The sequence below is a fragment of the Pholis gunnellus genome (assembly GCF_910591455.1).
Source record: "Pholis gunnellus genome assembly, chromosome: 8".
Classification (NCBI taxonomy): Eukaryota; Metazoa; Chordata; class Actinopteri; order Perciformes; family Pholidae; genus Pholis; species Pholis gunnellus.
Genome location: NC_136534.1, coordinates 13,968,977 through 13,996,152, shown reverse-complemented (window position 1 = coordinate 13,996,152; position 27,176 = coordinate 13,968,977). Strand labels below are relative to the sequence as shown.

The following is a 27,176-nucleotide window of genomic DNA, read 5'->3' as shown; positions in this document are numbered from 1 at the left end:
TTAGGCAAATGTAACATGATGATAGTGTATTACAATCGTTTCATCTCGAAGAGTTTGGTGTTGATTGGACATGCAGCAACATCAACTGTGAACGGCATTAAATATTTATTTCTTACCAAGATCTCTTGCGTACGTTCAAAATGGTATGCTTCACACACAGACTGCCAAATAAAATGCAGAATAATGCACATTTTATTTTTTCATAAAAAGACAGGGATAAGTCACAAAGCAACAATATTTTCCATCGTCTAAAAACTATTTTCTTTTTGTGAAATTCTACATTTTCTTCCAGGCGAGGTTTCTGTTGTTCATGTAGCTACAATACCAATGGCTTCTTTATGGGTAGAAAAAAAAAAAAAAGTTTGCTAACAAACATGCTATCTAAAAGGAATTCATATATTTTAAGCACAAGAAACAGCAAGTGAGAGAGCGCTCTACTTCGACTACGTGGTAAAAAGGCTTTACAAACTCGGTTGATAATTAATGCAATACTTGTGACATCTCTAGTGGAAGCCAGGAAACCAGCGTGTGTCGAAACATCACAGTACATCAAATCACACAAGACACTTCCTACTTTACAAATAAATTACTGTATAGTAGAACATGTAAAAAAAGACAACTTGTGCTCCTATGAGAGGACAGCCACACATACTGGGACAGCTGCCTTCACCCCTTACAAGCGTGGTTACTGTGACAGACAAGCTTTTGTATTTATTGACCTCACTTGGCTGAACATGAATGTACATTTAAAGTCGGGATGGATATACATATATGGACATTCCTCGTACAATCATAAGGAGGTCTGTAGTCTTACAAAGAATATCAAAACCTGAGTTAAACAGACCAAAGCTTGCAGAACTTTTCTTACCAACCAAATATATTCAAAGCAAATATGAGTTCTATGCTACTGAACTATAGCACTGAAGGAAGCACTCCACTGTCACGTGGACATTGTGAAAGGTTTGATAAACTTGGTGGACTACAAGAGGAAACGAATAAGAATGAGTCAGAGCCTCAAGCAGAGACCTCCGAATTCAGTAAACAGCACAGTGGTAACCTTCAATTTAATGAGCAGATGGATGAATAACTTAAAAACCTCAAATTTGTACAAATACTATAAAAGCATTAATTCTATAAAATAGAGAATTATTTCAAAATAGATCCATTTTTTAATTTAAACTTTACAACAATGTTGTAAACATATTCTCTGGTTTAGGAAAGAGAATATGTTTAGGTTTTTGTACCTGAGCAGTGAACTGAGCAAAGCAACTGTCCGAATCTTTGTCCACTTTTTTTATGCAAGGTATGTAATGCCATTAAAAAAAAAAATGCCTTTCCTGAATTAAATAGACAAGTAAACAACAACAAAAGAATTCCCTTAAATGTAGTCTTAACGTTCCGCTAGCAGCACCAAGGGAATAAATGCTGATGGTGTCTAAACTAGAATGAAAACAGTGCATTTTCTTATTAAATTAATGTAAAAACCACGAGGGAAATAAAAGCATTTAAAAGCAAAGAGAACTGAAAATGCTGGTTTTCTTTAACAATCATTTTTCACTAAGCTTTGTTAACACCTGGATGAGATAAGCATTTGATCAAACTCGAGCACTGTGGAGCCCTCCTCTACCTACAACTGATAAACAAACAAAGAGGATCTACTAAGATGCAGCTACTGAATTATCCATAATAGTAGGTGCAGATTCAGGGGATGTTTCTTTTTTGGATATGTGTGCGTAGACAGAGCTGGTCAGTGTGTGCCGGAGGTGGAGATTCAGTTACAATGCTGATGCTCCGCCGTCTTTCTCCTGCAAGACAGACATCAAGCGCACTTGTATTAGTCTTGATATGAATTAGTAAAGTCACAATTGTCCTCATTTTCATTAGATGATACTTAAATGGCAACTTTTGACACAGCCAGGCAAGCCATTTCTCCCAGCTTCCAGTCTATATGCTAAGCTAAGCTAATCGTCTCCGTTATTCGCTGGACAGATATGAGAGTATCGATCTTCTCATCCAACTCTGAGAGAAAGCAAATAAAGAGTATTTCCTGAAAAGTCAAACTAGTCCTTTAGTATTCTGTCCACTAGTGTTTTGTACCTCATCTTGGTCGATGTCAGAGTCGGCGGTTATGACGATTCTCTTCTCCACGCGGGTCTCCGAAGAGCCGCTTTTCACTACCTGGTGGCGGGAAGAAAACATAGAATTGAGAGGCAAAATAAAATGAAAATAAAAATCAGCACGACGCAGGATTCCAATGCTAACCTTTGAGATGTGAGTGGTAGTGACTGTGGTGCCGCTGGTGCTCTCCGAGGTCACGGTCTTGGAGCTAGACACGGTCGTGTCGTCTTTGTCCTCGTCTGTCCCGTCAATTGCCACCTGAGAATTAAAAAAAAAACGGGGAGACTGAGTAATCATTTGGAGATAATGTGACCGTGAGCTTCAGCCAGGGAAGGTGCAGTGCTGCTGGATTCTCATTCTGGAGGCGCCGGCCCGGTTCCTCCCAAGACTCCTCCAAGCAAACAGACCGTCTACAGCGGAGACACATCTGGGCTGAGCAGCTGCTGGAGCCCCTACCTTTGACGACTCATAGATGAAGGTCTTGGTCGGGACGATAGGGACCTCTGTGGTGGAGATGCCACTGGGTAAGGAGGCGGAGACAGCTGTGATGGTGACTGTCTGGGTCTGCACCAGAGGGGGCTGTGGATGGGAGCATAGCCCCACGAGTGGCTGTTTAACCAGACACCTCACAGCAACCAACTTGTTTTACACCATTGCATTCTTTCTAAAGCCATCGTCTGCGTGAAGCCACTTTCACTGCAACAGCCAGTTCACCACATGTGCTTACGACTTTTTGGAAAACAACAGAATCACCGTGTTATTTTCCTTCCTTCCCGCCACCAACTACTTGAAAAGAAACAAGGAGACGGAAAGCCATACGTTGGGTTTGCAAAGGTGATGAAAGTAAAGTCAAAGTGTACAACAGAACATTTGTAACCCATCACCACAGCTGAGAACACACCACTGTGCAACACCTCTGAATGATGAGCAGAATTCACACTTAACCGTTAGAGATTCACAAGTTGTGATTTGTTACGGTGCTGGAAAGGAGTGATTAAGAGTGCCAGCCTTGAAATCATTCAGAGGCCGAGCAGAGGCGGATTCAGCGTCACCCTGAGGGGGGGGGGGCTACCTGGAAGCAGCGTACGACCTGGGGACCATCGCTCCTGAAACAGGAAGCTCCGACTATCTTCCCAGAGCGCACCGACACGTCTGGACACGATCCGTCTTCCTCCCGGGTCCCATCTAAAGCCTTACGGCAGCGGCCGAGGGAGGCGGGGAGCTGCGCCATCGCCGCCTCTACGACGGGCACCGAGGAGGTCCCAAAAACTACAACCTCTTCCTGATCACATGACTCCTCCTCAACTCGAGCATCCTCGGGCTCACTGTCGTGGCTCACAGTGGGACCCAAGCTGCTGCAGGTTTCCTCATGTGCGGTGTGTGTCTCTGCACCATTGCCAGGGAGACTAATGCACACGCTCTACGAGAGACACAACACAGCCGCTATGTGATCATGGGTAGGTGAAGTTTCTTCTGCTGACATGGTATGTAGGATCATTTTTACAGAGATTATATGCATGAATTTGTACAGTATAGTATCCGTTTTATGAGGCACTACAGAGCTGTAGGAAGATAATGACTTGCATTAGAATTTATACGACAAAATCAGCTGTTTTAACGCCACATCTTAACAAAAATATTGAAGACCATGTAGAGCCCCTTCATGGCCACAATGTACATTTTTCTTGAACTGATTTCCTAATGACTCTACAGAAGGTCACCAGATAAGATGGATACTGAACACAGGTATTACTCCATATTGTGTTTTCATTAATGACTCTGAATGAATGGATTCATGTTTTTAGCTTCAAGGATTGCAAACATGACATGCCACTAATGTCATCAACTACAAAATCATATTTTTAATAAAGAAAATCACAAACTTGAGTAACGAATTCAAGGGACAAACAATCATATGAACTGTATATGGAATGCCTTTTATTCTTTGGTCAAAGTTGATTGTCAAAAAAAGTCATGCAACGGGCAATCTCTTGCAGTTGCTGCACACTGCCCCGTCAAATACCGGTGAAGGACAAAGAAGTATCACAATTAAGCTGCCTCGAGGTCATCACAGGAAGTACGGCACTGTGACAAAGAATGTTGAGAAGTTTCTCAGTAACAAGACTGAGGTTTTCTAAGATTTACCTAATGTGGGTTCACAAAAAAAACCATGTATATATATATATATATATATATATATATATCCAAAAATCACATCACGGTGATCAGCTTAGACAACTGACGATAGAAACGTACCAAAAAAACGTGTACAAAAGCACGCTCAAAGTGATATGGTCAGACGACATACGCCTCCGGATGAAAGTCCGTTTTTAAGTAATATTGCTCGACTTAAGAGTCCAAAAAAAACAACACAGAAAATGCAAAGTAGCGGTGGCGTGATTGTCATTTGCAGTCTTTGGAGAACAGGTTAGTTTCTGGTCGATTGTGCTGCAGTGTGAAAGCAGAAGGAATGAAAGTGTAGTCCCATAGAGGCCAGAAGAAGAAAAAAAAAAAAAAAAGTGGGGGAGCAGCTTCTCAAGTGGAGCAGAGGATGAGAGATGAGTAATGCTACGGTGATGTCGAAGAGGAGGCGAAGGAAGGAGGAGGAGGAGAAGAGAAAGCTAGAGGTTTGATGGGTGGATGGACTAGGTGGTGTCTCCGCAGCTCACACTCACACCTGTGTGGGGCTTCCGCAGGGTCGAGACGGCCCCTCAGCTGCGCTTGGAGTAGAAGTCTAGCAGGGGGCCGCGTGGGAGGCGGGTGACAAACTAAGAGGGGGGGAGGAGGAGGAGGAGGGAAGAGAGATGAGAGGAGGAAGGAATCTTGAAATGACAGAAAATGAACTGAAACTTGTAAAAGCCAGAGTTGCGCAATAATGGATTATTGAAAAAATATGAAATGGGATTTTAACAGTACGTTTTTTGTTGTCCAGAGCATGGAAATGTTACCGGCACATGCATTAAAAAAAATGTTTTTTAAAGGATGCACTTTTTTGTAGTAGCAAGACCAATTCTGCTGCTGCGTGTCAAACTTTGTTTACTTTGATCAGAGTAGAGCTTTAGACTTTAGTCGACACACAGCTGAAGGTTAACTAGAGACTGGCTTGTTTGTCCACTCCAGTAGGCAGACAACACTTGACCAGTGTCATATGTACTGATCTCACTGCAGACACCAAGCTGTCAGTTTAGCTTTGCTTTGATTTCAATGGCGACTCAAATGCATCCTGACAACACGATGCACTTGGAGGCATTTATCTGCAAGAGTAAAAATGCTTTGTGTCCAAACAGTTTTGCTGCAGTTGAGTTAATGTCTTGCCCAAAGGCACAATGCAGATTACACTTGACATCAGAAGTTGTGTTTCTATTTAGCTTGAACAGCTGTCATGTAATGCTCTTATTAACTGAATAAATTAGTTTCATAATGGAGTCCTGTGAAAGTTACATTTCTATTTAAAAAAAGGACGAGTTGGGCAGAAACTGCAGATAAAACCGTGAATACTAATTGTCTCTTCATGTAAAAACAACCATGGCTTGGAGAAAGCCGCAGTCAAGCAAAAGGGTGAAATCAAAGTGTGAAAGGAAAGTGTGCAAGGCAAAAAGTATTAAAAGCAACAAAAAAAAAGAAAGCTCATCAATAAAGGGAGGAGAGAAAAGGTAAATGCTGCTCAGTGTGAGAACGTGCAAAAAAGTCATCCCGGAGCCATGCGGTAGATCTCCAACGTCAGGTCTGTCAGTCATGCAACACAAACATCTGCTCACAGGCATCCGACCCAGGTAAGAGGAACCACAGGTAGTTCTCAGAGAGCGGACCACCCGTCCCAGAGATGCCTCACACACACACACAAGTCTTTTAAGTGAAAGAGCAAAACTACAGACCCTATTCAACAAGTCACACTGCATTCTTCATACACATGCACGTGTGGCACACCACATGCTGTCTCCTTGAATGGGTTCGTACATGCACACGTAACCCATTATAAAGAGTGCAAGAGAACCAGGACGGACAACTGGAAGAGCCTGATCCCTTCTTTTATCAACATCTTTTGTGTGAAGGTATTCATCATATCGGAAAAGAATCCAACAGAGGGGAAACTATTCAACTTTTTCTTTCAACACAAGACGTCAGCAAGAATTTCAGGTTCTTCGGTTCCGCTACAAAGCCATGAGCGCTGCTCACACTAGTGCGGCCATGTTTTCCAATCAAGCACAATCATCTCCATGGAAAACACACGTGATGATGCAAGTATAAATACAGCTTTAACCAAGTCGATTCAGGAATTCAATATAAATGAAACTTTTTGCTTCGTTTGCTCCAATTCCTGAACTGGCAGACTTGGGTTAAAAAAAAGGGATTTGGAGGCGAGGGGGGGGGGGGGGGGGGGGTTTCTGTGGGAGACTTACCCCATCAGCACCGGGCAGAGGCTGACCATTGATACCCAGGGTGCGGAACGGAGAGTGCGTGGACAGACGCTTGTCCCACTCACTGGGCCTGTTCTCCGGGGCGGCTTCCATGAAGTTCCTCTTCAGCTCACTGATGCTGGCATGATGCCTGAGCAGGTCCTCCTGGGGCTTATCAAACTCCTACAGGGAGCCAAGTCCAGGGGGAAAGACAGGGTGGAGAGAGAGGGAGGGAGGAGGGAGGGAGGGGGGAGGGGGGGGGGGCGCCAGGGAAATGGGAACAGGAAAACAATAAAAAGGGAGAAAAAAAAGATGGGAAAGGGAAGATGAAGGTTGGGAGAGAGTAACAAACAGGAGAGAACAAAAGTGACAGTCAGATGATGTCGTGTTTTTTCTGTACAATTTGTGTTGACTTATTGCTGATCAAATAAACAAGCAGAAGCAGGCTTAATTAGGGATTCTAAAGTAAATGAAAAGGGGCGATTCATCGAAATGATCAAACTGTGGATTCTTGTTAGATTTTCAGCGAAGTGTGGCAGCTGATTCATGAGACCAGACTCACAGGACTCATTGCCATGATTTATCAAAGTCCATTATTATTTGGGGGGGGGGGTTGGATGGGCAGGAGCTATAATTACACAACGCCGCATTAACGGTCTATTCATAGCATTAGGTTTGCAGATCAAAGAGCAGGAGAGGCGATAATGGAAGACATGGAACACGTGATCAAAGATGAAGCCTTAGTATGAATGGAAACCTGTTCATTCGACACAAATGAACAAAAGCAGTAGCAGCACTCATTTGGCAACATTTAGCACCAAGTTGATCTTTACTTACATCTGCAAAATATTGACTCCCATTTGACCAAACATACGATGATCTTCTAGCCAATGAACAGATGTGTTCATCTGAACTTATTGTGGTGCTAAAGAGCAACTTAATGATAAGTGTTTCTCCAAATGTCATCCCCTTTGGCAAAGACGTAGAATTACTTTAATCTTTATTTCTATGGTCAAAGATGTAAGTTGCACAACTGCGGAGAAATTGCATTTCTGGCAGGTTAAGACAATGAGACGGATTAACAGAGCAGAAGCAGGAACAGGAGAATACTGATGATCTGCAAAAAATATGTATCAAATAAAAATGGAGCTGCTTGTGAACAGTGACAGATAAAAGGATGTTTTGGAGTACAGCCTCCTTGGGGAGTTTGAGTACCAATGCAGGTGTCAGAACAAACTACTTCTTTGTTGTAAATTCAACAGCACTCTCCTGAAACAATTGGATTAGAGTTATGTTGCAACACACACACACACACACACACACACAGACATTTATCATGTAATCTACAGCCAATCATTTACGCTGATGCAAAGAAGTGCGAATCATGCCACATGCAAGCGTGATATCAAACAGTAGCCGCTGTGCCAAAGAGCAAGAAAACACAGAAAGAGACCCGACGTCTCCAGAAGGGATACAAACCTCCAACATTAAAAGGCTATGTCTGATATAAATTGAGTCACCCTCAATTCTCTTAGCTCTTTTCTGTGAAAAATAAAAAGAACAAAAGAAGTGTGGGTTTGTTTCAGTGTGCCGGCATTAAACTGCCACACGATGGACATGCATACTAAAAGAATTCACGACAGTGTTAATACAAAAGACAAAGACAACCTACGGCTGTGGAGGACTGACTTAAGAATCCTATTTTTATAATGAGAAGAAAATAAAGAAAGTCATCATGCTTCTTTTTAGTAAAGGTGCACAAATCTATAATCATGCATGTGTGCATTCCAGGGTTTACAACAACAGCAAGCAATGAGAGGGAATGAGTGCCGTGTAAACTTTCAAACAGCTAATATGTGTAAAAACATATATTATTCTATTATCACCAGTTACTCTCTGTTGACATATTCCATCTATTCTTACTACCTCTTATAAGTTACTGCATGTGCATCGAAACCTGATGCACATTTCATTAAAGAGACTGAATGGAAGCACAACATGAGAAGAGGGTGAGATTAGTCTTTTTGGGATGAGGAGCTCGATATTGTCAGAATGGAGGTGGAGAGATGGCTACGGAACACCGGGCTAAGAATCTGACCTTTCGCATTCGCACCACCTTCGTGCTCGTCACCTCAGACTTGTGCTACCCCGGGGGGGAGGAGAGAGGGGACACATGTTAGCAATCCTCTGCTTGTTGGCTTCCAACACTCACATCGCAGCCATAGTGCAAACAAGCCGTCTTGAGGGCCCGACATGCAGGAGCCCACAGCGGCCGACACTAACCTGAATGTCCCCATTGACGGTGGGCATCAGTGAAGAGTCTACTTGTCTCTGGTCCCTCCAAACTGCTGGCTACAGCAGCAAGAGAGACACAGTTCACACTCAGACACAGAGAACCAGCTCTGCTTGCTACTTTGATTAATTAACTCTGAGGCAATTACATTAAAAAAAAGGTGTGTCTTCATATTTTATAGTATCATCACCTACAATCTCAATTCCCAGGCAATAGCTATTGAGGACAAATCATGAATAAATTGTTGATCTTTTAAAAAGGAACCCGCTGTTCTGTAAGGCATATATGGTTACTACACACATACTGTATATGATGCTACATTTTTCCTGCACATAACCATTTAGATTGAATTACATCACAAACATATACAACAGTGATAGGAGTGAAATTCAATACCTTGACCTCAGCCATGGCCTCCATTTTTGAGGGCTCCACGGCTTCTACAGTGACCGCCAGCTTTCTTTCCTCTTTGCGGCCGGTCTTGATCGGAGTGGAGGTCTGGGGATGATCGAGAGGGGCCATAGGGATCCCTGCCTCGGCTAGAGCAGCCTGGGAGAAGACCGGAGCGCTGACGGGACGGGCGCCCCTCTGTGTGCTCACCGCTAGACCAAACACAGACAAAACGCAAACGTTAACAAAAGGAAATGTGTTTTAGCACAATGCGTTATGGAGGGATAAGATTGCATCCACATCGGACATGACCGAATCCCCTAAGTGAGTCAAATGCACAGTGCATTGTAAATACAGTAACACACAATAGCGCATCTAAGCAAGCGGCCACGTCATACTTACAGTGTTAAGCCTCAATGTGATCAGATAAGTGCGCACACTGCAGGGGTATACTGTACCTCATATGCTTCGTTTAGCACGCGATAAAGTCGGAGGTGGGTCAGAAGCGAATATCCACAAAGTGGGATGAGAGCAAAAGCACGGATTAGTTCTTGTAGCGATCCGACGAGAGATGCAAAATGAGATGACGTTAGGCTGTAAAGCTCAAAGTGGTTGAACTGGTGAAATGCTGAGGTTAAGAAAGCGTTATTTCTTCAATATGCGAAGCATAGCACGATCAGGGGTCCTTGAATGATGGTGAACGTGCGTTGCCGTCTGTGGACAGTTCCTCTTGTAAAGAAAAGTCAGCGTATCCTGTTAACGAGCTGCAAATGTTGCGAAGCGTTTTCGTGGAGTGAAGAAAGCGTGACCACGTGTGAGCTGTTCATCTGCAAAATCAACAAACCCAAACAGGTGAGAAATACCTGACTCTTTGAGGCCAACGTCTAGTAGAACAAACCAATCATCATTGACGTGTGTTTGTGTGAGCGGACGTCTTTCCTCCAGGATGCGCTTCTCAAACTGTGTACTCCTCTCGGAAACAGCGATCCTCGTCTTGGCCGGAGCAGTTGGAATTCTCTCCTCCGCTGGGAACTGGATGCGCTCGGGGACAACTACTAGCACAGACACACAACCGGGTATTGATATTGAAATAAACTACAAAATATAAGGACATTTGCATGCGTAGCGAAATAGACTGCTCCTCTCAATCGATGACATTTTTTTTATTATACCTGATTTCTTAGTGGCCACATCCAAGTGAATAAACCAATCATCTTCCACCTCTCTCACTGCTGGAGGCGGTTTCTGCTGTACCGCCTTCTCCTGCTGCCACATCTCCTCCACTAGAGTGATTCTCTGCTTATTGGCTGCAAACTCTTTATCTGTTCTTACTTCAGGACGTGTACCGATACGTTCGTCCACAGCCGCTAGCGTAGAATACACACACAGCCTCATCAGTCAGAACACAGTTCCACTTCGACTGAACAGGTGGAGATATGTAATAAAACTGTAACACACACACACACACACACACACACACACACACAATGTTATTCTGTCTGATTCCAGTCACACACCAACAGCAGAATACCTGGTACTTTTGCTGCAACATCTAGCAGCGCAAACCAGTCATCATCCACCGGTCTCGGATGTGACGGTTTAATCTCCAACAACTTCACAGGGGGCCGCGTGTCTTCCACGATGAATTTGGGTTTTGGTTCAGTGGCTGCCACCACATCCACCACATGCTCAACCACAGCAACTAACATAGAGAAATAAGGGTAAACACATCTGGAAGTAATCTTTGCTCTATCTATTTAAGGTTGAAAGCAGCCAGTGTGTGTGTGTGTGTGTGTGTGTGTGCAGTCCAGCTTATGAGTCACCACTCAACAGAGCCGTTTAGCACAGTGTATGTAGACGCTTTGTCAATGAAAAGGTACCTGGCGGTATGACAACAGGCTTTTGGCGGATGATGTCGAACAGGGCAAACCAATCATCATCTCCTCCATCTCTCTCCGACGGTGATGCAATTTGGCTAGTTCTAATTTCAGACAGACGTGTCTCATCTTGCCTGCTGTCCACGCCAATTATCATCTTCTCCCATGTTCTAGTCTCTGCGGTGGTCACCTCGACCTCAAACGTCTTCCTCACATCCGGAATAATCTCAACAGGAGTAACTGGCACAAAATCAGACAAGAGTCAACGAAGCCGAGCGACAATAGAGCATCCACCAAACAAAGCAAGCTAAACGCTGCAGAAATTCTGGTGTGACATATATTATATTACATATACCTGATGGTAGTACAACTGGCTTTTCACGGACAGCATCAAACTGAACAAACCAGTCATCATCTCTCTCTGGCCGAGAAGGCTGCAGTCTGACCTGTTCAAGATCAACCTGCTGCAACTCTAGGCTCACCACTTCCATTTGCGGAGGTTGAACGCTGGGATAAATTAGGCTCGGTACTGCCAGAGAAACTGAGAGCAAAACAGGATTTATACTCAAACTTCAGCCAAAGGTGAAGAATCTAACAGAGACATGATATTTTATACAGTTACCAAAGGAAGACTTAAAGGCTGTGGGTACCTGGAGGTACAAAGGCAGTTTCTCTGGGAACAACCTCCAGTAGAAGACACCAGTCATCATCTCTTTCTCTGACTGGCTGGGACGTTTCCTGCTGTCCTCTGTCGTCTTTCTGCACCACAATCTCTTCAACTACGACCTCCTCCCTGGACTCTACTGTCATTGTTTCAGCCACAGTAGCTGTGCTTTCTTCAGGATAAACTTGAACATACTCTGCCATGGTAACTAATGACAAACAGAATGAATGAGCATGAAGACACTTATAGTACGCTTGTAAGTCTTTGTGATGGGCCTGGAGGGAAAGGCGACAATACCTGCTGGCACATATGACGGTTCTCTAGTGGGAACATCCAGCAGCACGAACCAGTCATCTTCTATCGCTCTCGCAGACTGCGGCAGTGCTACCACTTCACTCAGCACTCGTTTTATTTCTGTGTCTGCTGACATACTCTCCACTCGTTTTTCTCCCTCCCCGGCTGTTATTCTAACTAGAGAGACAAGTTCTTCGTGGAACACTTCAACACGCTCCGCAACAGCAACTGAGACAAAAAAAAAAAAGAGATAAAACTCCTCAAACACTATTGACATGACAGGGGATTTCAGAATAAGAGCGTCCACAAAGCTCAGGATGATTGCTTTGATAATTTGGGATTTGAGCAGTACCTGGTGGTACATATGCTGTTTCTCTGGGAACAACATCCAGCAACACAAACCAGTCATCGTCCCTGTCAGGCAGTGGCTGCTGTGGCATCTCTTGTAGATGTCTTGGCTCCTCTTCTCTTATCTTTGTCTCCTCAGCTACTACTTCTCTAACATCCTCCTCTGTTGCAGTTCCAGCCACAGGGACACAACTTTCTGCACCCAGCTGGTCTCCGCCCTTCAAGGTAACTGACGTGAGTAAAGTCGAGAGAACGTCTTTTAACACAAGCAGCAATACACACTTCCTGTATATTAGCGAGCGAGCACAAAATAAAGCACAAGAGAGCCAACGGGGGATTTGAGCAGTACCTGGTGGTACATATGCTGTTTCTCTGGGAACAACATCCAGCAACACAAACCAGTCATCGTCCCTGTCAGGCGGTGGCTGCTGTGGCATCTCTTGTAGATGTCTCGGTGCTTCTTCTACTATCTTTGTCTCCTCAGCTACTACTTCTCTAACGTCCTCCTCGGTTGCAGTTCCGGCCACAGAGACAAAACTTTCTGCACCCAGCTGGTCTCCGCCCTTCAAGGTAACTGACGTGAGTAAAGGCAGGAGAAGGTCTTTTTACACTAACAGTAATACACACTTCCTGTATATCAGCGAGCAAGAGAGCCAAGGTTTGAGCAGTACCTGGTGGTACATAAGGCGTTTCTCTGGGAACAACATCCAGCAACACAAACCAGTCATCCTCTCTTTCCATGACGGTCTGTGGTGGCATCTCTGGTATACGCCACACTTCTTCTTCTCTCATTGTTCTCTCTTCTACTACAATCTCTGTTCTCTCCTCAAATGTTGTAATCTCAGTCTGGGAGGTGAGATACTCGCCTTCATCCACCTGAGCACGTTCCACAGTCGCAACTACAGGTGACAGTGAAGACACAAGAGTCTTTGAACATGGGAGCAAACATGCAGCGCCAAAAAGCTCACAGTAAAAGAAGCAGGACAGCGTGTGGTGAGGTTATTCTCACCTGCAAGAACTATTTCCAACGTAAAGATATTACAAAAGCCACAAATCCACAGTCAATCGTCAAAACAACATCTCATAGCAAGTACAGTTTCAGGAAAGCTTGTTGGTTAGTATGTTAATGTTGAACTCATTGGCTGTGCGGAAGGCTTACGAGTTTAGGCTCAACTCTATGGATGATATTTATATGTATATGATGTATGTAAGCAGTACACACAAATCTATTGGCGAAGGTAAGTCTTAGAGCGATTAGTAGAGGTCTAAAGCTGTTTGCATTTTCACATACTGTACCTGGTGGTTGGAGAACAGCTTTGTATGGAGGGCGGTCAAAAAGTATGAACCAGATATCCTCATCTGCCACCTGAGATCGCTGCTCAGCCTGAAGCCTCTCTGTACCTTCCCCCTCAGTTATCTCCTCCAGTACCTCTGTCTGAAGCCTCGTCCTCTCTTTTTCTAGCCTCTCCTCTAAAACGACACCACGCTGTACCTGCACACCCTCCATTTCTCCCTGTGCCCGCCCTCTCTCGTCTACAATGGTAACTCTTTTCCTAGTCCTGCGCTCCACCTTCTGGTGTGCTACCACAGAAGTGGTACTGGTGACATCTGAAGATCCAGACTTCAACTTCTCCTCTACCTCGTCTCTCCATTCCTTTTCTATCTGGTGTAGCTTCCTTCTCAAGCGGTCATCGGACAGACTCTCGTCCGTCACTTCTTTTTCACTCTCCTGCTTCATCTCGGCCCCTTCTTCTTCTTCTTCTTCAGGTAACAAGTCTTTTAAAAACACCTGCTTTATCTGCTCTTCTAATTCATCCACTCCCTCCTCTTTGGTCTCCGTTGTCCTCACAGATTTCCTCGAGACTGTTTCTGTTATACCTTCAACTTGTATTTGTTTCTCCTGCTCAAAATCGCCCTCTTCCTCTCTTAACTTATCCACCTCTTCCTTACCCAATTCCTCTTCTATTACTTCCTGAAGTCGCTCTGCCCTCTCATCCATTTCCAGGAGTCTGCCCTCTAAATCCCTAACTTCTCTCAGCCTCCTTTCCAAAATATCCATCTCTGTCAGCTCGTCAGAGATCAGAGTCTCCTGCAGCCTCTCAATGGTCAGTTTCTGCTCTGCCACACGCATGCCCAGCTCATCCTTCCGCTGGAGCTGGAGCTGGAGCTGAGCTAGGAGGGACACTGGTAGGAGTAAAAAGGGAAACAATCACCACGAAAGGAACTAAAACGTGATTCATATTGCAGACTGTTGAAGGGTTTGTACCATCAGTATTCAAATTCTGAAACTCACATGGTTTGTCAACACGCTCGAGCGAGGAGAGGCTGAAGATTCGGTCAAAGTAAAGGAACCAATCATCCTGCTGTGTCCGAGCTGGTTGCAATAGCCGCTCCATAGAGATCATTTTTGCCAAGCTGAGCTTGGCTGACAACATCAGAGAAACAATACTGAACGTTTTATACCAGACGGGCAAACACACACAAATCTCACACTGCTGAATAGCACCACATGATAGGACGTCACAAAATGTTGATGCATGTTCTTTAAACATCCAAGCTTAAGTGAAAGATTAAGATTCCTTTTAGCAAACTGCCAAAAGACCATTATCAGGCATTGAAAGTGCAAATACCTGGCTGTTTCACAAAATCAAAAGGTGCAACAAAGGGAAAAGGAGGATGCCGATGGAGCAGTGCAGACCACTCGTCCTCCTTTCTCCTCTGCTGTTGCTCATCAGAAGCCAGCTCCTGCCACGGCTGGCTGACCGTGTGGGTGGCGGTTTGAGAGCCAGTCTGCCCGGTCTCATTGTCCTGCCGGGTTACCGTGACTGCGTGAACAGACTGCCGTTCCTCCCAGGACTCAATGAAAGTCTGCTCAGACTCCCCTGTGGCTGTGAAAGAGATGACGAGGTGATGGCAGTTATGTAACGCTTCTGCTGGAGCGATGACGGCCACTGTGAATGCTTCATAGTGCTTCAAGCACGTTTCTGACCAAGCCAGATGCCAAAGCATTTGTGCCTATTGTGAGTCCAGTAAGCTGCGGTTAGAACAAAGCCGAATAAGAGATGCCTTTCATCCTTTACAACAAGAGCAGATGAAAAAGGGAAAAACTGGCAATTACTTTTCAATGTTTAAAGTAACCACTGGAGCAGTGACGAGTGAGTCGGTCAGTTAAGATGTTGAACATAAAAGCTACAAGCTGCAAGCAAATGAAAGCCATTGTGCAACGCACATCAAGTGGCCACTTCTGAAATTTCCCCAAAAATGAGGAACAGCAGCTTCAAGACTGGAAATGCCCGCGTGTACTTAAGCGCGTGAGGAAACGCCTTATTTCCTTCAGAGTGACCCGATAGATAGAAGGTGGGTGACATTACCCACATGTCAGAGTACGGTCAGTGTTCTGACGAGTTAACCGTCTGTGCTGCGGGTAACTGGCAATGTTTTCATAACGACCACAGGCATAAAAGCAAATAAGCCAGAGAGGACGAGCGTGTTAAATGATGTCATAATAAAGCCGACTGTAAGCGAGAATTTAAGAAATGCTGCAAATATGTGAGAAAGCGCTGCTGCGGCTCCACACAGTTCCTGGTACCTGGGAATTCAGGAGAAGACCGGGGTTTGTCAGATGACAGCATCAGCGACCAATCATCAACCTCACACCTGGTTGATGCCGAGACTTGTTGCAGGAACTGGAGAGTTTCATCTCCAGCTGCAAGAGCGAAACACGTCAAGAGAGGAGCTTATCGAACCTGTGCTTTGATAGAACGGTTCCAAACATGGGCTCGCACACGTGCACATACCTCCATCTAGGTTACGGGACAGCCTCTTGCTCGCAGAGCGTGTGAAGCGAGGGGCTGGACGGTCAATCAAGGAGCTGGCCTGGCGGGTCTGGGCCTGCGTACGCCCGCTGTACCGGAACTTAGAGCCCAAGACGAGGAAGCGACGTGATGAGGGGGGCTCCACTGTTGGAACTCTGCGGGACAAAAAACGCTTGTTATGTTCTCATCCAGCCAACATTAAATACACTCAGTGCCAGACCCACGTAACAGGAGTTCAAACATTACATCATTTCAAATTAAAGGATTTGGCAATCCCTAAAAAGTTTTCATTGTTATACAACAAGGTTAGCAACAACATCGACCGTTATCTCATTAAGTAGACAAAACCTTTGAGGTTTAATTCTAAGGTCAAGACTATAGGTATCCAGCTTTCCCTCTGTGGTTAAACTGCCAGGGAGCCAATATAAGGCTTAAGCTGCAGAGACCAGTTAACCAATTATCTAGAGGACAGGCAGAGCCTTAAAATGACCTCCGTTGCTGGGCAGAGAAGTGTCACTCAGAAGGAAGCAAGAATGACTTATTACCTGAAGAAGGTATGGTGTTCAACGCAAACTTTCCACAGCTTCTTTGAGGCTTTGTAGTTTGGCAGTTTGAAGCCAATTGTGCTTTCATACTGCTCTTGCTGCAAGTGAAAAAACAACAAGTCAAAGTCGAATATAATGACTTTATGTTGTCATTATTCTGCCATGCGGTATGACATACAGCGCTTCATAAAATGAACGTATTGTAAATCACCTCAATTCTAAAAGACAATCTCTTAAATTAAAATATTAAAAACCTTATTTATAAAATATTTGTAAATGTTTACGATAAGAATAGCTACAGAATAACCGAGAATCAAATATTGGTGGTTTCCATGAGGTAGAAAATAAGAACAATCTATTTACTATACAAAATATACAAATATATGAAAAAGCAACTGAATGGAAAATGTGAATTGAGATTTACCTCTGATGGCCTGATTTTGATGAAGAAGCTGCTGCGTTTGTAAGAGATCTTCAGCACCTTTGGCCAAGGGAAGCGGTTGATCCTCAGCTTGTCCTTGTAGACCATCAGACCACCAGAGCAAACCCCCAGTGTAATGTCCACACCGTCAAGATCCTGCATGCGTAGAAACAGGATGAAACGTTATGATATTGCATCACTGCACGCCATCGCCATCACCCTCACCCTGCACTTCCAGGAACCAGTCACTGGGAGGCAGACTTCCTCACACCACAGAGGACAGGAAGTTGAGGTCATGGAGTTTGAAATGACATTAATCTCTCCTATTTTTTCTAAAAGGGGGCTGACATCAATTCTGTAATTAAAATCTGGATGTAACTGATGTAATAAAAGCATGCTGTTGTAAAATGACACAGACGGAGCCGGTAAATCCTTGAACATTAGAATTCCCATGAAAACCCTGTGCCATCACTTTACCCACACAACACTAATCTAAACAAGTAACACAACTCAATGAAAAACCTACCTTGGCTTGGTGCAGGTCAACTCCATACATGGCAAGTTTCTTGGCGTTTTCCAGAAACATAATGTCTGCCTGGGCTGGATTCATTGACCTGGAAAAAAACACAGATGATAAGGGTCTTTTCAAATAAAAGTTATATTGTCTTCGTTATTTTAAGCACCTCATCCAGTTATATAAGCACTGAGGATGCAGAGATCCTTCACAGTCCGGGTCTGCTGAATTGTGCTTTCTCAAACTTAAAGGGAACTTTTGTCAAAACATCACTCTGTAGCTACGATCAACGCCCATCCCCCTTTGATTACCTGTACGTGCGGTGCAGCTCCATCACCTTTTCCTCCAGCTCTTTGCTCTGTCCCGGGGCCAGGGTCAGATCCTTAACATAATCTGTCCCGTGGACCTCTGGGTCGTACTCTCCGAGCTCCGACTGGGCTGTGTAGGAGCCCAGCAGGGACAGTGTGACAAAGGAACAGGGAAGGACGCCTTGCATAATGTCCTTCCTCAGCTGAAGGCACAGAAAGTACCTAAAGAAGATGTGAAAGAGGAAAAATAAGCTCACTTATGGAGACGTTTTCACGATAAAAGATTCTGCTGTGGTGACATTTTTGGGAATACATGCTTGAGCGTTAGAGGAGACGGTGGAAACCGCTCTTATGTATATATTCTATATGAAGCCAATTCCAACAGGCACTTAGCTTAGCTTAGCATAAAGACTGGACGCAGATGCCAACCAGCACCTCCAAAGCTCACTTGATTACACGTTATATCTCAAGAGAATAAGCAGATTTCCCAAAATGAGGAACTATTCCTTGAACACCGGAGACGTTCACCTGGTGAGGTCTTCGGTAAGCTGCGCTGGATCCGGAGGGTAGAACTTCACGCTGAACGCAAACTCATACACAGCACCTGAGACCTGTTTCCTGATCTCTTTGGTGGATTCAAACCATGTCTGCAGAAAAAAAGAAAAAAAAAAATGAACAACTGCTCACAGCCATTTTCAAGTGTCATGTAAAATATGTCGTTTTGCTGTCGCCTACCTTGCTGGCTGTGGTTTCGCAGGTAGAGAGGCCAAAGTAATCTCTCTCCAGCAGGTTGACGTGGTCGCACACCTTCGTGAGAAGGTCTTGGACTTTAGCATGTTTCTACATGAGAGGGAGAGAAAAGCAGACAGGAGGGAGAGGGATACTCTTCAGTCTTCATAACCATTACACAAACACAAGACAACGTACTGTGACGTGTGAGGTCTCTTACATCAAGCTCACACTCAAACTGAGTGTCGTCCAGTAAGGTGACTTTGCACTGCATGGTTTTAGGACGTTTGGGGCCTTTAGCCTCTTCTGACTTCTTCTCCGTCTTCTTTTCTTTCACAGGCTTCTCCTGCTTCGCTTCCTCCTTCGCCTCCTCCTTCACCTTCTCTTCTCCCTTGGCGTCTTTCTCCTGTTCTGCTGCTTCTTCCTCCTTCTTCTCTGCCTCCTCCTCCTTCACTTCTTCCACAACTTCGGGCTCCTTTTTTATCGCAGCTTCTTCCTTTTGTTCCTCCGGAGCCTGCTGATGAAAGTCAAGACAAGACATTTGCAAAGTGTGTCAGCTGCAGATGAACAGAATGTGGGAGGACTCCATGTTTTTTTTTTTTATTATTATGATAGGGCTATACTTAATATAACTACAGATTTTAGCAAACAGCAAATCTGATGTAGCTGCTGCACACCAGCATGGAACATTTTAGTTTGAGGCCAAGCTTTCAGCTCAAATCAGCGTCGTTACTTTCGCTGAGCAAGCTGTCCACATCATCAAATATTCATAAGAAAGAAAAAAAAACATGTGTTCCTCCACTACGATCCAATCTGCTGCATGGATTTGTATACACGAGATGCTGTTTTTTCTTAATTCTTACACACCGGTGATTAAAAGGAAAACTTTGACATTAAGACAAATGCAGTTATTTTCTTTCTTGCCTAGATTCACATGAGAAGATCAATAACAACTTCAGAGGCTGGCTCTGTGCAAAGATGCTGCCTACCTGCACCTTGGAAGCTCACTATTTGCTTTAACGTGCTTCATCTACTTCCTTTAATCGGTACAACAACCGAAGTGTAAAAACAGCAGGGGCTGAATGAATGTGCGTGACTAGTTTTTTGGCTCGGAGCAGCAGCCTCCTGTAATCTTGTTATCACAGTGCCAACCAGCAGGAAGTCACTGCAGATATTGGGAGGAGGATTTCGTCGCCTCAGACTAGCTGCTTCTCCCCGTGTCCACTCTTACATAAGCGTGGTAACAACCTTCTCACCTCGTCGTGTGTAATGTTTGTGTCACACTCACCTGTGTCTCAGCGCTGCTTATCGAGTGCTGATCGGGGGCCTGTTCAGCTTCGGGCTCAGTTTTAAGCTCCGGCTCTGGAGCTGCAATCGGTGCTTTCACCTGCTCCTCCTTTGGGCCTTTTGCCTCCTTCTCCTCCTTCTTTCCTTTGTTCTTCCCCTTCTCTTTTTTCTTCCCTTTTTCCTCTTCCTTCTGTGGCTTTTCTTCTGTCTTTTCCTCCTCCTTCTCCTCTTTCTTCTGTACCTCTTCTTTCACCTTGTCCTCCTCTTTCTTTTTAGCCTTCTCGTCTTTTGTCTTCTCCTCCTCCTTCTTCTTGGTCTTCTCTTCTTCCTTCTTCTTTGCTTTTTCGGCCTCTCTTGCCTTTTCTTCCTCTTTCTTCTTCGCTTTTTCTTCTTCTCTCTTCTTCACCCTTTCGTCTTCCTCTGCTTTCCTCTTTGCTTTTTCCTCTTCCTTCTTCTTTACCTTGTCCTCCTTTTCTTTTTTCTTCGTAACCTTCTCTTTACTCCCTTTCTTTCCGGCTTCTGCCTCCTTCTCTTTAACTTCAGCAGTCTCCTTCTGTTCTTCTTTTGTCTCCAATTTTTCCTCCTCTTTTTCTACAGCCTGTTGTGCTTTCTCCTCCTCCTTTTGCTCCTCTTTCTTTTCCTCTTGCTCCTCTTTCTTTCCCTCTTCCTTTTTCTCCTCGTCGTTTTTCACTTTCTCCTCCTCCTTTTTCTCGACTTTCTTCTTGGCTTCTTTCTTTTTCTTTTTACTGCCTCTCTTCTCAACCTTTTCTTCTTGTTTCTCTTTCTCCTCCTTTTGCTCCTTCTGTTCTTTTTCTTCCTCCTTTTTCACTTCTTTCACCTCAGATTGTTCCTCCTCTGCTTTAGCCTCCTGCTCTTCACTTTTCACATCCTCCTTCTTCTCCTCTTCTGACGTGTCAGCTTTTTCCTCTTTGTCCGACTTTTCCTCCGTGGCTTTCTCCGCCTCAAACCCTTCTCCCTCGGAGCACTGCGAGCGGCGTTTGAGGAAGGAGGAGAAGAGGCGAGAGAGGCCTTTGCCAGCAGAGGTCCGGGTACGAGGCTTCAGCTGCTCCTCCTCAGGGGAGGTGGCGACGTCAGCGGGCCCAGGCTCAGACGCCTGCTCCTGGGCCTTCTTGCTCGACTGCTCCCCCTCCGGTTCGGACGCTGCCGCCTCTGGCTTCTGCTTGTTCTCCGGTTCGGGTTCGGGCTCGGCGCCGCCGGCCTTCTGCTTACCCTCGGTGTCGGCCTCGCTCACTGCACTTGCCTCTGTTGTCATGGTAGCCACTGGGAAGGAGAACAGAGATGGAGAAAAAGGTCACGACGCTGTACAGTATGTGACACAGCAGGACTATACTTGGAACACAACAAACAAGATTAGGAGCAGTGGACTGTCTATTAGCCCGTGTTTACTAGGAAACACTTCACTTTGCTGTGAATGGCAAATGTAATACATGGATTGTTCTATACTGATACAATAAGTAAAGTGTAAAGTGTAATTTTCATGCAAAACAGTTACTGGTTCTGCATTTTCCAATGTGTAGTTGTTTCCATTTATATTATTGTGGAAGTGATTAACCTTTAGTTTAGGATCTGGTGTTCTGAGAAACTGTGATGTCACGATCTGACATTTTACAGATCGAACAATTAATAGATTAATCATGAAATATATGGCGATGATGCAAAAGAAAATCTTCTATCTTGCAAATAAGGTGATCTGTATGCGTGCTTCATTATTCTCACTTACAATGAGTAATTTGGATTGCTGCTATACGTTATTGTTAGTTGCATTAAAGAGATTTATTCCATAAAACATGAAGCCAACTGCCGCCCACTGATTATATCCTAACTCAAACACACACACACACAAACATTACTTCAGCACACAATAGCCCTCCTTGTTGAAGAGCGTGTCTGTGTCTACACGTAGCTCTGAGGGCGAGCTTCACAACACGGCCTATCACAGACTCATTAAATCTCACTGACACAAAGGAGGCATTCTGCTCCGGAGCCGCATATTAGCACCGCCTGGATCATCCTCGGCAAGCAGGCCTGGCCCTTCACCTCACACGCCCGTCCTGCACAGGTCATCTGAGGCACTAGGATGAGGCGATGTGACCATTTACACCATGATAGGATATAAAAACGGTCAATAAATGATTTCAAACTAATATTTCTTGGTGAATTGGGTAGTGGGTAGTGCTGCAAACTAACGGTCTGGACTGCTTTATCAGTATCTGACTCAGAAATACTGTAGACTGAAGCCCGTATGTTACCGTACTACTGTACAGTAGTTATGGCTGACACCAGGACCGCTGTCAATATGTGACAATTCAAGCATATTTGCCTGAATTAGCTTTTATATAATGATGTGATTCACAGTCACTAGAGCTGCAAAGATTAGTTGATCGACTGAAAACAATTCGCAACAATTTTGCTGATTAATTAATTGTCATTTTTCAAGCAAAAATGTAAAACAAATAAGCTTTAAAAAAAATATATATATATTTCAAATATTATCTGTTTCAGTCACTGTGAATTAAACAACTTTGAGTTTGACTGTTAGTCAGGCAAACTGTAAAACTAAGAAACTAGGCGGGACATTATTCATAATTATCTCACATTTCATATTAATCAAGAATATAATCAGCTGAATAATCCATTAATGACAGTAACCGTCACACTACAAGAGCCTTGGAGTTTAATCAACATGACTTTGATTCCCTAGTTTGGCAGCGAGGGGAGAGATCTGGTATATTTAGAAACTTCTAACCAGCTGATTAAATCACACAAACTACTGCAATACACTGCAGGTATTACGCAATCCCGCTACACCTTCTCCTAAGATATATCAGTTACTGTCGATCACATTGTTTGTCTTCGATGATCGATTCGCATCCTGCCTGTACTAGGCACGGTCTAAGTGATGACTAATGTGTTTGTCTCTTCCATATGTAGTTCAACTCAAGTCCCACTCCGCCTTGCATAGAGTGGGGGAGGGGGGGGGGGGGGGGGGGGGGGGGGGATGCTAGACAGGCAGACAGGCAGGCCAATCTTCCAGATGTACAGGGCCGTCCCAAAGGGTGCAGCCTGGCCCTCTCTATAGCATACACTTCCCAGTGGCACTGCAGGACAGCAGGAGGGGAGGAGGGGGTACGCACACAGACCAAATCCTCTTTAGCCCTCCCTTTGTTTGTGTCCAGTGACCAATAACTGTGCTGCACACTATAACTAATCCTGCCTACCCTTCCCCCCACAAGACCCCCCCATAGGCCTATTCCCTAGGTCACCACACACACACACACACAAGTATGCATCAATGCTCCCGGGCTCCTCTGGGTCTTTTAATGCTCCGTCATCTCAATTGTAATTGTCAGAACACAGACATGCTTCTAATGGACCAGCTGAGCTCGTGTCTGCTGCCTCCTCTACTTTGTGCTGCCTGTCTAACATCTCTGCTATCAGCCAGCTGAGCAGGACTAACCCACATCGTGACCCACACCACAGGACCTCGAAAAACAAAAGCAGCATCAATCTCTCATAATATGATGCACGTTTCTTTTTCTGGTTTGGAGGCAATTAGATGAAATATTGCTGTACTGCAATAAAATAAAAAAAAGTCTGCCCTCAATCCTGTATAATTAGTGTCTCTAATGAGCTAAATTATAGATGAGGACATAGGCCGCCCTCAAGCAAAGAGCTGCTGGATCAGGCGCTAACGCCAGGGCTGGAGTTGAATTAGGATTTGATTTAGAGTTCCTGTGAATTGCAATAGAATTGAATGTTCCCACAGGAAGATCATTTTAAATGTGATAAGACCAAATTACTTTGCATTTTGTGACAATTAATTAGCTCACATGCTTAAACAGTGTGAGCTCCATTTCATTAATAATTCTCATTAAAAGTATGCAAAAATGCAAGCCCAGTGGCCTGCAACTAACGCCAAAACTCGCTCTAATTGAAAATGAATCCAAGTCTCAAGTTTTTTGGGGAAAAAAACAATTTTAGGAAGTTGTCTGGATACCAAAACCTTTTATATTATTTGCCTGTGATGTTGCAGCGCTGCTGCTGTGTTTGCATGTGATGAAATGAAACGAGAGGGCTGAATGCGGGAGAGCTGGCAGAAGAGGAGGAGGTATAGTGTATAAATAGCTACATGTGCTCAGGATGCAGGGACTCATTAGCCTTTACAGACGAGCTATCTATTTCTGCTCAGTGTGCCGCACACAACGCGCATTTGCACATGTGCATACATGTGTGCACGGCCGAAAACGCCGCTATGTCTTGGAGCCGACGGAGGAAGATGTCATTTGTTTTGAGCAAATTCACCGAACACCGACTGACAAGTAACTTCACCCTGTAAGGAATACTAAGACAAAAAGAAAGCATGTTTCCTGGGTACTGAGAGTAGGCTTAAGGAATTAGGAGGAGTTTAGAGTTAATCATCCTCCCCAAGTGACCAAGTGAGATTATCTCCATCTATCTACCTGCCTACAGTATCTATCTCACTCAGCATCAATCTGTCTCCCTCCCTCTCCGTCTGTCTCTCTCAGGTCTGCCTCTCTGGGTGTGCGTGCATCTGTGTGTGAGATAAAGATAGAGGGAGAGAGGGAGAGAGGGAGAGCGAGAGAGAGAGAGAAGCCTGGCAGAGGCACAGTAACGATCAGCTGTGCTGATTCATGGTTTTATGAGGAGCCCCGCCTACCTGGCTGAAATTCAACAGAAATGAGCCGAAAGCCAAGATATCAGTCCTCTGGCCACATGGTGGCTTGTATTAACCTCTCTAAGTAAACACAGGCACACATGCCAAAATAAACGCCAACACGTGACCGGCTAAACTGTTTGTATGTCCAGTTCATGCACACAAGTCTGCCCAGCAACATCGCTATTATAGTCTATGTACTTCTTATTGCACGATCCTAAAATGTAAAATAATACTGCTTTTAAGATTACGGAGAGGCGTATGTAGGGAGACTCGACACTGTGATGAAGCTTTGTATGAAGAGCTGTAATCTTACAATCTGTGACACTCAACATAAAAGGTATTTGTCTACAAAAGGTGTATTTTAGTCAGGTCCTATGTGTAAACCTATCTGACTGATCGATACACACAGATGGTCTGTGAGCCCAGCGCTGTAACTTGAACCGACATGGGGAAAGAGCGAAGGAGCTTCATCGATTTACTGCGGTTGACCTGAAAGCAATTCTGAATCCATCTCCAACATCAACTCAGCCAAAACCCATCGAAAGAACAGCACACATGTACATCAGTGCACATTATGAAAGAGGTGCTCCTTCTCATAATGGACACACACAAAAATCCAGATCAGAGTCTTCAAAGTAAGAGTCATTAGTTAGAAGATGAAGGCGTACTGTACTGTGAACTTAATTTATTATATCTAAATAAAATATTATTTGATTTAAAGATTATTTGTGTAAATTATGCAACGTTTTGTTATTTTTAAAGATGTTTTTAAGCTAGGAAAACCCAGAGACTCCATCATTTATGAAGGGACGAGTACACTAAACTGGATGAGGAGTCTGTTCCATATTTAGTAATGCACACACAACAAAGTAGTAGTCCAACGGCACGAATGCATCATAACTCCCAAAAGAGGATTAACACCAGCAGGCTCTTCTCGGGCCTCGGTGACCTCACTCTCACACAGCAGAACCGAAAACATCCTTCAGCAGCTCTGCGTTCACAACACTGCTGAATCAGCAGTGTACAGGAGACCCCAAAGCAGCCGGGACTCATCTCGGTCATTTCTTAACCTCTGTGTTAACTTCTGTTGCACTTGCCAGTCCTGATGCATTAATGTCTCCGTCTCTCCCTTATCCTCCCTACGTCATATCTGCAGCGCTTCATAAAAGATTATCTGACTATATATATATATATACATATCCAGTAGTCTCGTCGATGGAGATGAGGCTTATTGGATGAGTTTCTCTTAAGTGCGTTGTGGCTAGCAAAGGAACAGACACACATTCACTTATGCCGCCCTCCAGCAGAACATGGATATTTTTAACCCCGTGCATTCCTCTTGGGGTAAAAGCCAGTCTTGTCAAGCGGAAAATTAAATCCAAAAAGCAATGCCTCTCATCTCTGAAACAGCATTAAAAAAAAAAACATCTGTGCAGATACATGCTTGGAAATAGCTGTAACACACTTAACAGAGAGCAAGAGCACCCTGACATGAAGTGCATCATGTGGAACAATAACTACTTAAAATAAGAATGAGATAAAATATGAAAATCAAGTCACCTTCAGTCATATTAAAAAAAAAAAAAAATGGTAGGATGTTTCACCCCATACATCATATACTTTAATACTATATCATCATTGAATATTATTAACCTCTATACTTGTAAAGATAAGTCACAGATGATAAAAGAAAAATATATTCGTTTTCCCCCCATTTAGTAATAATTGATCATCAGTTACTACGTTGTATTAGCCATTGCATTACTTATTATAATAATATATTATAACCGCGTCTTAATTAAAAGACATTTAGTAAAGTGTGAGTTTTCCTAAATTCTAAAGAGTGTGCGCTCTCTTATGTCAGACTAATAACTTACATGCTCATTCATTTTAACGAAAACAACTCGCATGACGAAAGCACGTCGCTGCCTCCGCTGATAAGGATCACTTGTGATTTATGGGGACTACTGGGCTTAATTGTGCGATATATAGGCGATATAATTTTTATGTGCTTCAACAAATCATCGTGTAAGCATCGCTTGGCATTATAGCCGAATACCACCTCGATCTCCAACTTTTTTTGTTTTAATTAAACCGTATGAACAGTTGTTGGCTGCGACGGGGCCAACGTGCCGGGGCATTTAAACAATCTGTGTATGAAAATGGCGCCGAATAGTGCAACAACACAAATAAACACCAACTCATCCCCGACGCCCGAGGAACATACATCTTCATACGTGTCTTACCTACTGCGGGATTAGCATCAACGTGGAAGCAAACAGCTCGAAATCAGACAAAATCCTGTATTCCGGCGCGTTTCAGAGCAGAAACGATGTAGCGGAGCCACACATGCTTTGTTGTGCTGAAGGTGTCCGATGCTCGTAAAGGGGTGGAGTCTCCCTCCGAGGACTCCAGTTGACCAACTGAGCGCCGACCAGCACGCCTCACAACCGCATGTCGGGGTGGAGGAGATGGGC

General features: G+C 44.2%; 1 protein-coding gene across 12 annotated transcripts; it reads right to left on the bottom strand.

The window, feature by feature from the left end:
- Positions 1-162: 162 nt before the first annotated feature.
- On the bottom strand, positions 163-26,961 carry LOC306699780 (uncharacterized protein). Of its 12 annotated transcripts, none has more exons than XM_079164508.1 (34): positions 26,946-26,961; positions 20,002-21,281; positions 18,934-19,230; positions 18,720-18,824; positions 18,513-18,631; positions 17,988-18,206; positions 17,689-17,776; positions 17,166-17,318; positions 16,742-16,839; positions 16,179-16,351; positions 15,971-16,087; positions 15,012-15,269; positions 14,675-14,806; positions 13,678-14,565; positions 13,053-13,280; positions 12,731-12,955; positions 12,386-12,610; positions 12,037-12,261; positions 11,726-11,947; positions 11,431-11,616; positions 11,079-11,315; positions 10,730-10,900; positions 10,371-10,565; positions 10,062-10,253; positions 9,205-9,410; positions 8,799-8,867; positions 8,614-8,658; positions 7,995-8,057; positions 6,519-6,698; positions 3,191-3,538; positions 2,575-2,697; positions 2,263-2,376; positions 2,098-2,178; positions 163-1,805 (listed from the first exon to the last, which is right to left on the bottom strand). In XM_079164508.1, the coding sequence occupies exons 2-34, from the start codon at positions 21,271-21,273 to the stop codon at positions 1,776-1,778; spliced, it is 7,284 nt and encodes a 2,427-aa protein (XP_079020634.1). In that variant the 5' UTR covers positions 21,274-21,281; positions 26,946-26,961; the 3' UTR covers positions 163-1,775. The 12 variants fall into 12 exon arrangements, with proteins under 12 accessions (XP_079020634.1, XP_079020638.1, XP_079020639.1 ...); XM_079164512.1 differs by having other exon boundaries at positions 10,062-10,250; XM_079164513.1 differs by having other exon boundaries at positions 18,934-19,227.
- Positions 26,962-27,176: the final 215 nt, after the last annotated feature.

Excerpts from the sequence above, each read along its gene's own strand:
- LOC306699780 (XM_079164508.1), bottom strand. The coding sequence starts at position 21,273 with ATGACAACAGAGGCAAGTGCAGTGAGCGAGGCCGACACCGAGGGTAAG. Across the intron at positions 12,611-12,730 it reads AACAGCATATGTACCACCAG|TTACCTTGAAGGGCGGAGAC; the intron begins GTACTGCTCAAA and ends TACTCACGTCAG. Across the intron at positions 9,411-10,061 it reads CGTTGGCCTCAAAGAGTCAG|CGGTGAGCACACAGAGGGGC; the intron begins GTATTTCTCACC and ends TGTTTGGTCTAG.